The sequence below is a fragment of the Cololabis saira genome, chromosome 8 (assembly GCF_033807715.1).
Source record: "Cololabis saira isolate AMF1-May2022 chromosome 8, fColSai1.1, whole genome shotgun sequence".
NCBI lineage: Eukaryota > Metazoa > Chordata > Actinopteri > Beloniformes > Belonidae > Cololabis > Cololabis saira.
Window position 1 is genome coordinate 9,350,658 of NC_084594.1, and position 15,053 is coordinate 9,365,710.

The 15,053-nt window shown below is 38.8% G+C and overlaps 1 protein-coding gene across 1 annotated transcript in view; it reads right to left on the reverse strand.

The window, feature by feature from the left end:
- Positions 1-355: 355 nt before the first annotated feature.
- Positions 356-15,053, reverse strand: part of nckap1l (NCK associated protein 1 like) — a 56,022-nt gene continuing 41,324 nt past the window's right edge. Inside the window, 5 exon segments of the mRNA XM_061726712.1 lie at positions 356-2,961; positions 5,608-5,697; positions 9,341-9,450; positions 10,797-10,913; positions 11,745-11,838. Coding sequence (XP_061582696.1) covers positions 2,845-2,961; positions 5,608-5,697; positions 9,341-9,450; positions 10,797-10,913; positions 11,745-11,838 — 528 coding nt within the window. The 3' untranslated portion in view covers positions 356-2,844.

Here is a 15,053-nt window from a genome sequence, read left to right on the forward strand (position 1 = left end):
ATGGATGCACACATTTACAGTTGGGCAACTGAACAGATACAGAGCAGCTGCATCATGGGTTGAACAGGAAGGGAGGAGATATGAGAGGGGGAGAATGAAAGACGGATGGAGAGGCAGTGCTGGTTGTATAAGATGATCGTGGAAAGGGTTGCCTAAAATAGCAGCAAGCACTTTTGCTTCTGTAAAGCTGGAGTGCATCATTTAAACTATTCATGAAATATGAAGAGGACAAGGCTCTCATGCAGAGAGGAGGCATGTGAGGTCAACGAGGGTGGAGGACGAACTGGAACCACATAAAAAACACATGTTGAATACAAAATAAAAAAGATGCATATTATTGTTATCTTTATTCAGGAAACAATTTTACACAATTTTTTTTCATTTTCATTTCAATTTTATTTATTCCGTATCATGGAAATGGTTGAAAAGGGGGGCAAGAAGAAGAAAGCCTTATATTACAAGCCCCTTTCTCAAAAAAAAAATACATATGAAGATGGTCTGTCCGTCTGTTCAACAGTCACTGCTTATATAATACCAAAAAAAAACAAAAAATAAGAAAACATACACAATAACTCACCAACAACACCAAAAACAAAAAAACAACAAAATATATTTTACCCGTTAAATTCATATTGTCTGATTATGTTGCCTTTATACAATTTATATAACTGGTGAATATTTTTACAATCCTTTAAATCAGTTGTTAAGGAGTTCCATAATTGTACACCACATACTGAAATACACTTTTGTTTTAAAGTAGTTTGTGCAAACGGGTGTTTAAAATCAAATTTCCTCCTATGGTCCTTATTTTCTGAACTAATCACAAAAAAACGTTGTATATTTTCAGGCAATATTCTGCCTTTTGCCTTGAACATAACTAATAGTCTGTAACTCAACAATATCTTTAAGTTGAATTAATCCTGCATTGATAAAGTGTCCATTGGTGTGTTCTCTTGCCTCCTTTTTATGTATGATCCGTACTGTATGTAAAGATATACATGAATTTGTTCACCAGCTTCCACTGTAACGCTTCGTTTTCTTTATGTGCCAACGGGTTGACGAGTGCTGATATTAAAAGAATAAAAGAGACTTTGCAATATGTGCCAGACTTATTGATTTAAGCTTACATTACCAGCATCACACCAGATGTAAATAAGATCTATAACGCTGGTGATTATACACCATAAATGTCATTAAAAACAGAGAGAGGATCTTTGGTTTATATGCAGGGCTGCACATAATTATTTTGGTCTGGTGCTCAGAGGAGCCCCTGGATATGTGACTTGGGCCTCCAAAAACGCGGTCACCCGTCTCGCCGGATCGATAAAAGAGGGATGCAGGAATAAGTTATAGGCAAAACGATATTTATTCACTTATAAAGATGAATTAACAAATTATGGTGCGTGTTAGTCTGTAGAGTCAGTATAAAAGTTACAGTTTTTATCGGCCAGATTGGGATGCTCATGGCATATTTTGCACCTAGGGTTGCCAACTTTCAGAAATAGAAATAAGGGACGCCCCGATTTCAGCAGCGCAGGAGCCAAAAAAAAGCCCCAAAACTTCTAAACTGCATAAAAATGTGTTTATTTTATATGAAAAAACGTGTTCTTTAATAGCATTGAACTTGCATGACTGTACAGACAGCCAACCATATAGCAGCTGAAATAGCCTCCTATGCTCTGTATGTCCACATCAGCCTAGGTGTAGAATATTGCTACAGGTGAAGAATATGGTGTAAAAGTTAACTTATTTCAATAATTCAACTAGAATTTGGTGTAAAAGTTAACTTATTTCAATAATTCAACTAGAATTTGGTGTAAAAGTTAACTTATTTCAATAATTCAACTAGAATTTGGTGTAAAAGTTAATTTATTTCAATAATTCAACTAGAATATGGTGTAAAAGTTAATCTATTTCAATAATTCAACTTAAAAGGTGAAACTAATATATTACCTAGTCTTATTACATGCAAAGCAAGATGTGTTGAACCTTTATTTGTTATAATTTTGATGATGGAATTGTTTATTGATTTCATAAAATATTCTCTAATTTATTTTTTATTTGGGGTTTTCATAAACTGTGAGCCATAATCAGAGCAGCGTCTTGCTGGCGCAGGTAACTGCTGCACGCAGTGACGGACACTGGCTGATTTATGGTTCCGCGTTGCACCAACGCAGAGCTTACGGGGTAGGATACGCGGGAACGCGACGTACGGTGCGCGTCGCTGCGGAACATCTTGCAGCCACTTCTCGGCGAACACACGTTTTCTGTTCGATTCGGGTAGTGGTTCAGTTTGGCGTCTCTTTGTAGTTGGTGGTGGTGGAACGCCAAAATAATTACTTAATGGCGCTTGCTTCTTGGACATTTTAACGAGACGTGTCGGGGTTTGTTCAGTAAGGCTGCTTGTGATGATGGATCCTTGCCTCTCTTCCTGCCCAACCCACCGCCGCCACGAGCATGGAGGGGGAGTAAGGACACGCTGTGATTGGCCAGTACCAACTTTGAGTGGCAGTTCTGGAGAAAGGCTCTCGCAATAGATTTTTTAATATTAGTATTCTGGTCTGGCCACAACAAATAATGTGAGCCCCAGCTGTTGGTACGCAAAAGCGCTTCGCAGCAGAAGATTGACAGCGCACTGTGGATTTTGACGGTGCATGCGCTCTGGCGGCCCACTTATGTGCAGCCCTGTTTATATGTGTACATAAATCATTCTCAGTAACAGGAATAAAAATATTGCAGGCCATGATTAGGACGTATGGAGACCTGTATGAAATGCAATCAAAACAACACATGCATGTTCAGTAGAATACTGTCTTTAACTAAGAAAGTTAAATAAAAAAGTCTTCATCCCATCGTGATAATGAAGGACTTGTACACCTCCCTGTAGGCGTTTCGGAGCAGGACGTAGGGAAAGCAACTCTCCAGCATGTCTTGGCTCAAAAACAGAGACTCCTCCACAATCTGAATGAATCAGAGGTGAAAATGTTAGAATTGGGTGCAAAACCCATCAGCCCTACGTCAGTTTGCACTTAATAATGATAAAGGTCAGGTCAATACTTTATAAAATACATTCTAAATTATACTGTATAAAGAAAAAAAATATATACAAATAAAGATAATAGCATACAGGTCCAGAAGGAAACATGCTGAACTGATTCCAAACTGAGTATTCAGTAAGGTTCACTAAGGTTTTAACAGTGATGGAAAATAAAAGATTTGAAAGTTAGAACTGTGTTAATCACTGGTTTATAAGTTAGAAGAAATGACATAAGTCAGCCTCATGGATTAGTGCAGGGGTCGGCAACCCAAAATGTTGAAAGAGCCATATTGGACCAAAAACACAAAAAACAATTAAAGCTGCAAGCAGCGATGAACGGGCCCTCGCACTCAGGGCCACCGCCCCCCATTAGCATATCAGAAATGACACCACCCACAACTTCCTATGTCAAACCATTCAAAAGTTATAGCAGAAAAAAGGGACAACCAATCAGAAGAAGGGGCGGGGCTAATTAAGGCCAACGAAGCTTAAGAACTCATTACAGAGTCCCATGACACCACCCACGACTTCCTATGTCAAACCATTCAAAAGTTATAGCAGAAAAAAGGGACAACCAATCAGAAGAAGGGGTGGGGCTAATTCAGGCCAATGAAGGTCAAGGACTCCATACAGAGTCCCATGACACCACCCACAACTTCCTATGTCAAACCATTCAAAAGTTATGGCAGAGAAAAGTATTCTAGGGGGCGCTGTTGAGCCGTTAGGCCATGCCCATTAATGCAAACCGTGAAATATCAAATTTATCGCCAAGTCTGTCTTGCATGCAAAATTTGGTGACTTTTGGAGAACTATCAAATATGGACCAATCAGATTTCAAAATGGCCGACTTCCTGTTCGGTTTCGGCCATGGCTCCAAGAGACTTTTCTTTAAGCTGTGCCATGATACAGGTGTATAGCGATTTTGGTGCATGTACGTCAAACCGTATTGTGGGGCTTGAGGCACAAAGTTTTCCGGGGGGCGCTGTTGAGCCATTTTGCCACGCCCATTAATGCAAACCATGAAATATCACATTTATCGCCAGTCCTGGCTTGCATGCCAAATTTGGTGCCTTTTGGGGAACTATCAAATATGGACCAATCAGATGAAGGGGGTTGCGCTTGTTGGCGTCTAGCGTCGCCACGGTAACACTTTTGAAAGAGAAAAGTAATGCGTGTAGTCGCAGGATGGAGACGCACATTTTGATGTATAAAACATCTGGGTTCACGATACGGTTCGGGCCGTATTAATTCTCGAAGGAAAGGCATATATTGCTCCAAAATTACGCGATTAATTCAGAATGTTCAAAATGGCCGACTTCCTGTTCGGTTTCGGCCGTGGCGCCAAGAGACTTTTCTTTAAGTTGCGACATGATACAGGTGTGTACCGATTTTCGTTCATGTACGTCAAACCGTATTGAGGGGCTTGAGGCACAAAGTTTTTTCTGTCTGAACCAATCAGATGAAGGGTGGGCGCGCTTTTCGGCGTCTAGCGTCGCCACGGTAACGCTTTTGAAAGAGAAAAGTAATGCGTGTTGTTGCAGGATGGAGACGCACATTTTGATGTATAACACACCTGGGTGCACGTTACGGTTCGGGCTGTATTAACTGCCGAAGGAAGGCATAAATTTCGCCAAAATGACATGATTAATTCAAAATGGCCGACTTCCTGTTCGGTTTCTCGACATGACGCCCAGAGACTTTTCTTTAAGTTGGGCCATGATACAGGTGTGTACCGATTTTCGTGCATGTACGACAAACCGCATTGTGGGGCTTGAGGCACAAAGTTTTCCGGGGGGCGTGTTGAGCCATTTTGCCACGCCCATTAATGCAAACCATTAAATATCAAATTTATCGCCAGGCCTGACTTGCATGCAAAATTTGGTGACTTTTTGGGCACGTTTAGGGGGGCAAAAAGGCCTTCCTTTTGTCAGAAAAATAATACAAAGAATTCCTACAGATACAATAGGGCCTTCGCACTGAAGGTGCTCGGGCCCTAAATATGCCTGGAGCCGCAAAAAATTAAAAGTCTTAGAATGAAGGCAAATGGCGAAAGTCAAAATGTTGAGAAAAAAGTCGAAGTGTCGAGAGAAAAAAAAGTCGAAATGTCAAGAAAAAAGTCAAAATGTCGAGGAAATAGTCAAAATTTTGAGAAAAAAGTCGAAATGTCGAGAAAAAAGTCGAAATGTCGAGAGAAAAAAAAGTCGAAATGTCGAGAAAAAAGTCAAAATTTTGAGAAAAGTCAAAATTTTGAGAAAAAAGTCGAAATGTCGAGAAGAAAGTCGAAATGTCGAGATTAAAAAGGAAAGGAAAAAGGAAGAAAAAAAGAAGAGAAAAGAAGAAAAAAAGAGAAAAAAGGAAAAAAAGAAGAGAAAAAGGAAAAAAAAGGTCAAACATTTTTGAAAAAGCTCCGGGCGGCGATAAGAGCCGCATGCGGCTCTAGGCCCGCGCGTTGCCGACCCCTGGATTAGTGTAAAGAGAAAACTTGAAATATTTCTGAACAAATGAATAGTTAAACGGCAGACAATGACTTTAATGTAGCTGGAAGTGTAATCTTGTACGGACGAGCCTACCATGTGAAGGAGCAGGTAGATGGACTCTCGGTTTTTGATCTCCACTCTCTCCACATTCTGTCCCAGCTGCAGCAGAGTGGAGGAGGCCAGCTGTGGAATGGCAGGGAGTTAAAAAGAGACAAATCAAACAAGAGGAGTGATATTTCGCCTCTGGTCATGATCTCATCCAGGACAAAAGGTTGGCAGTGTCTTGAGAAAGCTCTTGATCTGAAACTTTGCCAGAGAAGTTTGCCCAAGAAACTATTTGTTCTCCATCTCCGTCACATTTAGCAGGCAGTGGGTTAAAAAAAACAACTAGAAAATCTGTGCATCATGCCACAACCAAGTCAGTACTCTGTGAAAGTAGTTTCTTAAAGGGGACCTATTATGAAACTAGGCCTGTGTTGAAAAAATCGATTTTCCGATTCTAAATCGATTCTCATATTAATTCCTAAAAATCGATTCTTATGTCTAAAGATCGATTTAAAAAAAAATTGTCATCATTTTCGCCAGGTGAACTTTAATCCCAGTAGTCGGACACACAGTTTGTCATGACACTTCTGAAAAATGCCAGGTGCTTCATGGCAATATGTGTCCGTGGTGACAGAATAAATTAGATAAGCTAAAATGATTTGTTTACTGCATGAACTGTTGCAATTTCTTTCTTTTTTGCACTTTAAATGGATATTGAAAGGCCTGTTTGAGTTATTTATTTCTTAGTTATTTCACAATAATTATTGTGAAATTATTATTTCACTAGTTATTTTACAGTCATAAAATTCAGGCAACAGCTCAAAAAACATTTTAAATAACACTAAGCCAAATCAATATCGAATCGGATCGAATCATGATAATCGATTCTGAATCTTAAGAATCGGAATCGAATCGATTCTTGACATTTGAATCGATACCCAGCCCTATATGAAACACAAGTTTTTTCTTGCTTTAACATATGTAAAGTGGTCTCCCCTCAGTCTGCCAACTCAGAGAAGGAGGAAAGCAACCAAATTCTGCAGTGTCTGTACAGCCGCCCGGATGAGCCGTCCAGTGTGATGTGGATCTACGAGCCGTTCAGATTCTGTCCAGATTTACATCAGTTGGCCTCTGATGCGTGAAACCACGCCCACAACTAACTCCGCCGGCCTGAGCTTCCGCCATTTTTTCGTAGCGGTGTATCGTGTCATTCAGGCAGCCAATCAGCACAGAGCCTCATTATCATAGACTGCGTTTACATGCACTCAATAACCCTTTTAAAACCCGAATATTAGCAATAACCCGAATTTGCACGGCCATGTAAACACCAATAACCTCTTTGAATAACCCGAATTTGCTCATATTTAAAAACCCGAATATGAGCCCTGGGTTACTCCTTTTAAAACCCGAATATTCGGTCATGTAAACGCCAAACGGAATATCCCGATCAAACGGAACATGAATTTGTTTTCTGTGCATGCTCTGTTCACAAGGAATCCTGGTCTTTTGAGTCCAGGAAGTTCTTATAAACACGGAGAAACCAAGACCACGCCACACTTTTGGAGTGAGGAGGAGACTAATCACTTCATAAATGTAATGAAAGATATGAACATTTCTGCATTTGTAGACGGTAGAAAGTACCGGGATAGACAGATTTACAAGAAGGTGAGCGAAAAGTTACGCGAAGAAGCATTTGTTTTGAATTTGGATACAGGAAGAAGAAGCGGAAATGAGGGGAATTGCATCGTCACATTCTCCGTGCGTCGCTGTTTTGATCCAGATATACCAAATGATTAATTACCATGTATACAGGGATAACCCTGTTTGCTCACGCATGGAAACGGAATATTCCGAATGTTTCAGTAACCGGAATGTTAGCAATAACCCGAATTTTGACTGCATGTAAACGTAGTCATAGCCTCCCCGCCCACTCAGAATCCCTCATAGATAATGAGGTTAGAGAATGGGAAGATAAAGACATGGTTTAGAGGCTGAATTTCTCATTTATTTAGCAAAAACAATCAAAAGCTTGTTTTTAAGACATTCAAGGCCGGTTTAAAATAGGTATTAGATGCCATAATAGGTCCCCTTTAAATGACTGATTTTTGTCTTTGTTACTCTTCATCCAATAACAATATTTTGCACTAATCTGAGCGATATTACCATGCCAAACGTCTTTTACCTGACGTGTGACTGGGCTGTGACAACAACTCAGTATTTCCCATGAAGAGGAAAAACCAAAAACAGGTTAAGAAGAAAAAAAGAGAAAAGGGAGCTCAGCATGTGGAGCCAGTCAAGCGCATGACCTCCCACATATCTTAAGAGCATGTGTGTGTTTGTGTGTTTGTGCTCAGGTGTGTTTGGGCTCCAGGGTGCTTTCGTGCTGAAGCTTACAGTATAATTAGAAATCTAACCGTGCCTGTTTTATTTCAAATTTGGAATTAGAACATGATTAAAAAAAAAAACTTTATTTCAAAATCGGTTTAAGAAATACTGCAGGAATGACATAGCAGAAGTTAAATGCAGCCTTCTGTAAGCTTTAAATATCCACTGGGCTTACATCAAATACATCAAAACACAACAATAAAAAACAGTTTTCTGAACTTATTAATATGACTCTGTCCTTCACAGGATAAGTAAAATGGATCACTGCAAAAACTCAAAATCTCAACAAGAATATTTTTCTTTTTTCTAGTTAAAATGTCTCATTTTAGTAAAAAAATCTCATTACACTTAAAACAAGACTCATCACTGGAAAAAACAACTATTTTCACCTGTTTCAAGTAGATTTTCACTTGAAATAAGTAGAAAAATCTGCCAATGGAACAAGATTTTTTTTGCTTGTAATGAGAAGATAAATCTTGTCGCACTGGCAGATTTTCCTACTTATTTCAAGTGAAAATTTACTTGAAACAGGTGAAAATTGTCAAATAAGTTATTTTTCTGGTGTTATTTTTCTCGTAATATTACGACTTTATTTTATTACGACTTTATTTTCGCAACATTATGACTTTATTCACATAATTTTACCTAATACTCCGTCGTAGTCGAAGAGTATTGGTTTGTATTAAAGCATATGTACAGTAAGTTCTATCCTGACATCACCTGTAGGTTTTTTGTGAAAGTTTTGAAGTTTATTTGTTAATTTAGGAAAGGAAATTAACAGATCAAACAAGCCGTGGAGCAGGCTGGAACACCCCCGCCTTAAACCAATCACAGCCCTTTTAGCTTGGTTGACTAAACGTACACTGCAAAAAACTCAAAATCTTAACAAGAATGTTTTTTTTCTAGTTAAAATGTCTAATTTTTAGTAAAAAAAAAAAAAATCTCATTACACTTAAAACAAGACTCATCACTGGAAAAAAACAACAATTTTCACCTGTTTCAAGTAGATTTTCCCTTAAAATAAGTAGAAAAATCTGCCAGTGGAACAATATTTTTTTGCTTGTAATGAGAAGATAAATCTTGTCCCACTGGCAGATTTTCCTACTTATTTCAAGTGAAAATTGACTTGAAACAGGTGAAAATTGTCAAATAAGTTATTTTTCTGGTGTTATTTTTCTGATGACTCTAAATGTTGAAATAGCAGTAAAACCAATGACATAAGGGATGGAAAGCGGAGATGGCAGTTTTATTTTTATTTCAGAGGGGATGCCATCCCCCCTCATCCCCCCTCATCCCCCCTCAACTCCAGTACTGTTTATACTGTAGGCTACTAATGTACATTCAGCCTTTCCTCCGCAGACTAACTTGCTCTGTGACAACATTTCTCTCTACTCACCAGCAGAAACTCCTTCAGCTGCTGCTCGATGTTCCTCTTCTGAACTGTGAACATGGCTGCAAACAGCTGGTTGATCGCTACAGCTAAACAGTGGATGTTGTTGTTGTGGCCTAAGGAAAATAAAAACGCAGCAAAACCATCAATGAAAATTACTGGTAAAACATGTCCTGTACTTAAGCAGCAGAGAGGATGTTTTTGTGGTCGGGGCAAATTGGACAAATTGACTTAATGATCTGTAACACTTAAGAAGAAGCATGCTGAGCATATTTCCTCAGGCTCACGGGGTTAATTTGTTTCAAATAAGTCAGTGGAAAGTAAAGGCAAAAGAAAATAATCTGTGACAAAAGCCATTTTACTCCCCGATAGGAATCTTGGCCTGTTTGCTTCTCTTAATGTTGAGTCTAGGCTCGGAGCCAAGCAGTTAGGGTCAGCAGGGCCGCGTGCCAAAAGTAACTGTATCGATGCACGTCAGCCAGAGTTATCTGTAAACAAAAGTCTCGCTACAAAAACGTGTTTCTCATTAACCATCATGCTTTGCTTGGGATCATGTCAGACTGGAAAGTTTGATGCTTGTGTTTCAGGGTGGAGCCAGTTTTAAAAAAAAAAAATTTATACACTATCAGCAGCTGGCACGTAATGAGTGAGAGAACAACTGATTAGCGTTGGTTGCGAGCTGTCTGGAGGATGATTACTATCAGAGTCTGGAGCAAGAATAAGCAGAGGTCTCAAGTAACGAAGTACAAATACTTCGTTACCTTACTTAAGTAGAAATTTTGGTTATCTATACTTCACTGGAGTAATTATTTTTCAGACGACTTTTTACTTTTACTCCTTACATTTTCATGCAATTATCTGTACTTTTTACTCCTTACATTTTAAAAACAGCCTCATTACTCTATTTCATTTCGGCCTTTAAATAAAAACTATCCAGTTAAATTGCTCCATCCGGATAGAGTGAATTTGGTTGTGGTTGTTTCAGATGTTCTTGTCCAGTTTTGTTCTTACATCCGTTCCCTCAGATTCCTGCAACTAAACTTGGATGTACATTCCAATAAAGGTTAGGATAAATGATAACATGCCTCTGAAGTTTGACTTTTTGCACCATTACAATACTTATAGGCAACTAGTCATCATATCTTCTGCTCTCTGAAACACATGTTAATGCTCAATAGTACACAGATATGCTTCTTTAATATATTTGCATTATACTAAGATGCATTCATTTTCAATGGATTTTGTCCTTAATGGCTTTTTTCCCCCTTACATTACTTTTACTTTTATACTTTAAGTAGTTTTGAAACCAGTACTTTTATACTTTTACTTGAGTAAAAAACCTGAGTTGATACTTCAACTTCTACAGGAGTATTTTTAAACTCTAGTATCTATACTTCTACCTGAGTAATGAATGTGAATACTTTTGACAACTCTGAGAATAAGTGAGCGACTGGTTCTGCACCTCCGTATTGCCGGTTGTAGCTAGAGTTGGGGTCCAGAGCCAGGGTGGGCAGGGACACGGCGATGTAGACGAGCAGCAAACAAGACAACTTGAACTCTTCATCGGCTGAGGTGTTGTCTGGACGTTTTCAGCAGAAAAAAATATATAAAAGGAGAAAATATTTCTTCATGAGTGTGCAAATATAGCATGCAAAATACAAGACTGTCTCAGAAAATTAGAATATTGTGATAAAGTTCTTTATTTTCTGTAATGCAATTTAAAAAACAAAAATGTCATACATTCTGGATTCATTACAAATCAACTGAAATATTGCAAGCCTTTTATTATTGTAATATTGCTGATTATGGTTTACAGTTTAAGATTAAGATTCCCGGAATATTCTGATTTTTTGAGATATGATATTTGAGTTTTCTTAAAGGAGCATGAGGCTCCTTTTAAGAAATGAGACTCTCTAGCGCCACCCTTCACCACGACGGCCGTTGGGGGTACTGCAGCCAACAGTGAAGCCGGCACGGGAGAACGGGGAGAACGTGCATGCAGCGTCATGTGATGTCACATCCGCAGGACAGCGCGGGAAATTCGGCCCCACAATTGCAGCACATTTTGCAGCACACAGCCTGTTCAAGGCAACGGAGAGATACACTAGAGGGCTCATTCTTTTTGGTTTGGAACGCTTCATCTGACATTATTACTAGAAAACTTAAAACGTATACGAATTTTTTTCATAAATCCTGCCTCAATCCTGGCTCATGCTCCTTTAAGCTGTAAGCCATGATCAGCAATATTAAAATAATAAAAGGCTTGCAATATTTCAGTTGATTTGTAATGAATCCAGAATGTATGACATTTTTGCATTACAGAAAATAAAGGACTTTATCACAATATTCTAATTTTTCTGAGACAGTCCTGTATAGTGTGCTGAAGTAATGCTGAAATGTTAAGTGTTACCTGTCTGCATTTTGGCAATAGCTGTGACCAGGGCAGGATCGATTTCACATTTCAGCCCTGCAGCAGAAGCCAGTTCAAAAACACTCAGAGTTACCTGCAACATCATAGAAAAGGGTTTAAATCTTCAGTAGCAATGAGGTGCCATGACACCGCCGCTCTCCCGTTCACCTGCATGACATACTGTACATTTTGAAGAGGTATATAAGTGCCTCTTTTATGTCCCACAGCCAAGGGCGTAGGTTTGGTCTCAACATTGGTAGGGACGATATAACAGCATAACCTGCATGTACTTTTTGCTGGGGACGGGACATTAATAAGACCAAACAGATTGGGTGAACGGGGGTCAGGGCTACATTTGTCACGAATATGAACCTAATTAATTGATAGGCTGATCAATGCAAAATAAATCTGTATTGACTTATACTAACTTTCATGTGTATTGGTTCACCTGATACACGGTTTGATTCAAACCTTTGTTTTCAAAAACTACTAAAGAAACATTTTGAAAACTTCCAGAATATTCCAGGATTTTATTAGCAATTTAAATTGCAATATTTGAACATAACTTAAATTATATTAACATACACAATAAATACAAACTCATTAATAATCTCTTAACTACTACTTAACCTATTTATGGAACTAAATGTTAGCCTACATTGTCCTTCACCACAAGAATAATACACTGCTTTAATTGGTTGTCTCTTTCACCTTCTTCTCCCTTATTACAAGTCATCAGCCAATCAAAACGTGCGTTTGAGGGGGAAAAAAACAGCAAATCAGCAAGTGAAAAGGGGTAAATGTAAGTCTGAACATAATAAAAATAATTCACTTAATAATGGTAGGGTCAATTCTATCATTACATTTGGGAAGACAATCTAAATTACCTTTATATCTGAACTCATTATATAATGCAAATAAGGTTGCTTAAAAGTTGGTGGGGACAATTTGAGCCTCCTGAAAAGTTGGTAGTGTTATGTCCCTACCGTCCCTATGCAAACCTACACCCTTGCCCACAGCACATACCGATCTGTACATATGTGATATACAGTATATTGTTTAAGCTGTGACATTAAATCACTGGTGGACGTCTTTATCTTAAAACACAGCGTTTGATCTCGGCCTATTTCTGGTTGCATGCAGCGTTGGCCCGTCTGGGCTGAATGTTTCCACTGATGTGGCTCAGAGAGCAGGGCTGCAGCAATCACAGTGTCTCTCACGGAGGCATGAAGGGCCTGCTGACGTCTTTGGGGTTATCCTGGCCCGGGCCGTGGCACGGCTCTCGTGCCTCGCTCAGAAGCCAGACGTAAGTAAAGGGAGGGAGAGTTCATGAGTCACATTCACACAGACCGCTCCACAGGGAGATAAGGGATTCATTTTGGTGGGTACTAAAAGAAATAGATGTTGTATCTCTTAGGTTTCAAATCTTACATTTACTGCTTTAAACAATCTATAGTGTAAATCAGGGGTGTCAACTGTGCGGCTCGAGAGAGGTTTTCATGCGGCCCGCAAGAAGTTTCCAACCCAAAAAATGTAATATTAATTTACTAAAAAGGAAGGCATAAATAATTGCCATGAATCGCAGCATATCCGATAATATATTTCTTCTACAAATCCATCGTTATTCCACAAAGAGAGCAATTTTTTTAGTTTTCTAGAATGCATTTGCCGATTTTATTTCTTTGTAGACGGTCGTTTATTTTTATTAACTGACTACTATTATATATCTTTGCAGGAAAAATATCACCGCTAAAAAAGAGGATAGAAGATATTTATTCGGAGAATTTCAGTCTTGAATACGAGGATAGTGACGAAGTAAAACAGTTAAAAAAGAAGTGCTGACTTTTTCGGCACACTGGCGTAAATATCCGCGCCAATTTTTGAAAATAAATATACTTAATTGTACTGGAAAAATCTCTAAATCACAAAGAAACACTCTCGGATGTAATAAGAAAGATTTTGCTTTTAATTAAATTTCCTATAAAAAAGTTAAATATAAAAAAACCATACTTGTTTCTGTTTATCTTTGTAAAATGATATTAAAAATATCTTACATAATTTGAAAAAAAACGAGAAATTTCAAGAAGAGATCCTGAAGAAATATATTTGACATAATTAAGAGGGTACACAAAGTTTATATTTTCTTAAAATTAACTAAACTGATATTGGATTAGATAACAATAGTGAAAAAAAAGAATTAGAAAAAAGACATTTCGCACCGTTTTTGTTATTTTGAGCGTGCGGCCCGCGAGAAAAAAATTGGTCAAATCCAGCCCGCCAAGCAAAATGAGTTTGACACCCCTGGTTTAAATGTATTAAAGGATGCCATGCATGCACCAGTAATTGCCTGTATTCTTATGCTAATAGCAATAAGCCAGTCCCCCCTATAATATAAGGTAAATGCAGGCATAACCGTCATGCCTCAACAAACTAACAATCTCTGAAGAACAAACCATGACTTATTTCACCATATCAATATGCATTTCACATAAACTAAGCCATGATGAAAAAGTAGAGTGTGAAACACCCAACCCTTTGAAGAACCATCCCTTAACAGTTATAACTCTGAATTGGGTTTCTGTGTGATATCAGTCTTTCAAATCTCTGTGGAGGAACTTCAAACCACTTTGTAACATTATTTCAGCTCATTGATGTTAGAAGGCTTTAATCTGTGCACAATTCTTGGAAGATGCCACCACAGAGTAAGTGTTGTAAGAGCCAATTTCAGTGTTTACTCTAGAAAACTGTGATACAGTGGGCTCTGTAGAAGGGTTCATGGTCATCTTAATGACTCCATAGTGCACAGAACTTGTGGCTGCAAATCCTCACCCTTCTACCTCTGTATTTCCCAAAGTGGCACCATCTATTATCACCAAGTATCCCCCCTTTAGTCTAATATGTCCAAAGGATATTATTCAAGAAGTCCTGTCAGGTGTTTAGATGCAACTTGGCAAGCATAGGAGGATAAGGATGTGCTACCATGTGTCACACAGCGGCCACTTGCCCTTCCTCCTGTGTCACCAGTCTGATGTCTCCCCTGATTCCCTGATTGTTTCCACCTGCGTCACCTCTCCTCATGGGTATTAAGGCCCAATCCCAATACTCCCCCTACTTTTCTTCACTACCCCCTAAAAAAGAAGGGGGAGATTTTAGGGCACTTGAAATCTAGGGCACTTGGCCCAGGTGCCTGTCCCATTTCTCCCCCTACCCCTCGTTTTCATCCCTACCCTGATCAGGAAGCTGAGAGCCAAAAGCTGTTTTAATTTCAGCTGTAGCGCTGTTAATATGGCACTTTATTAGGTTTTAATA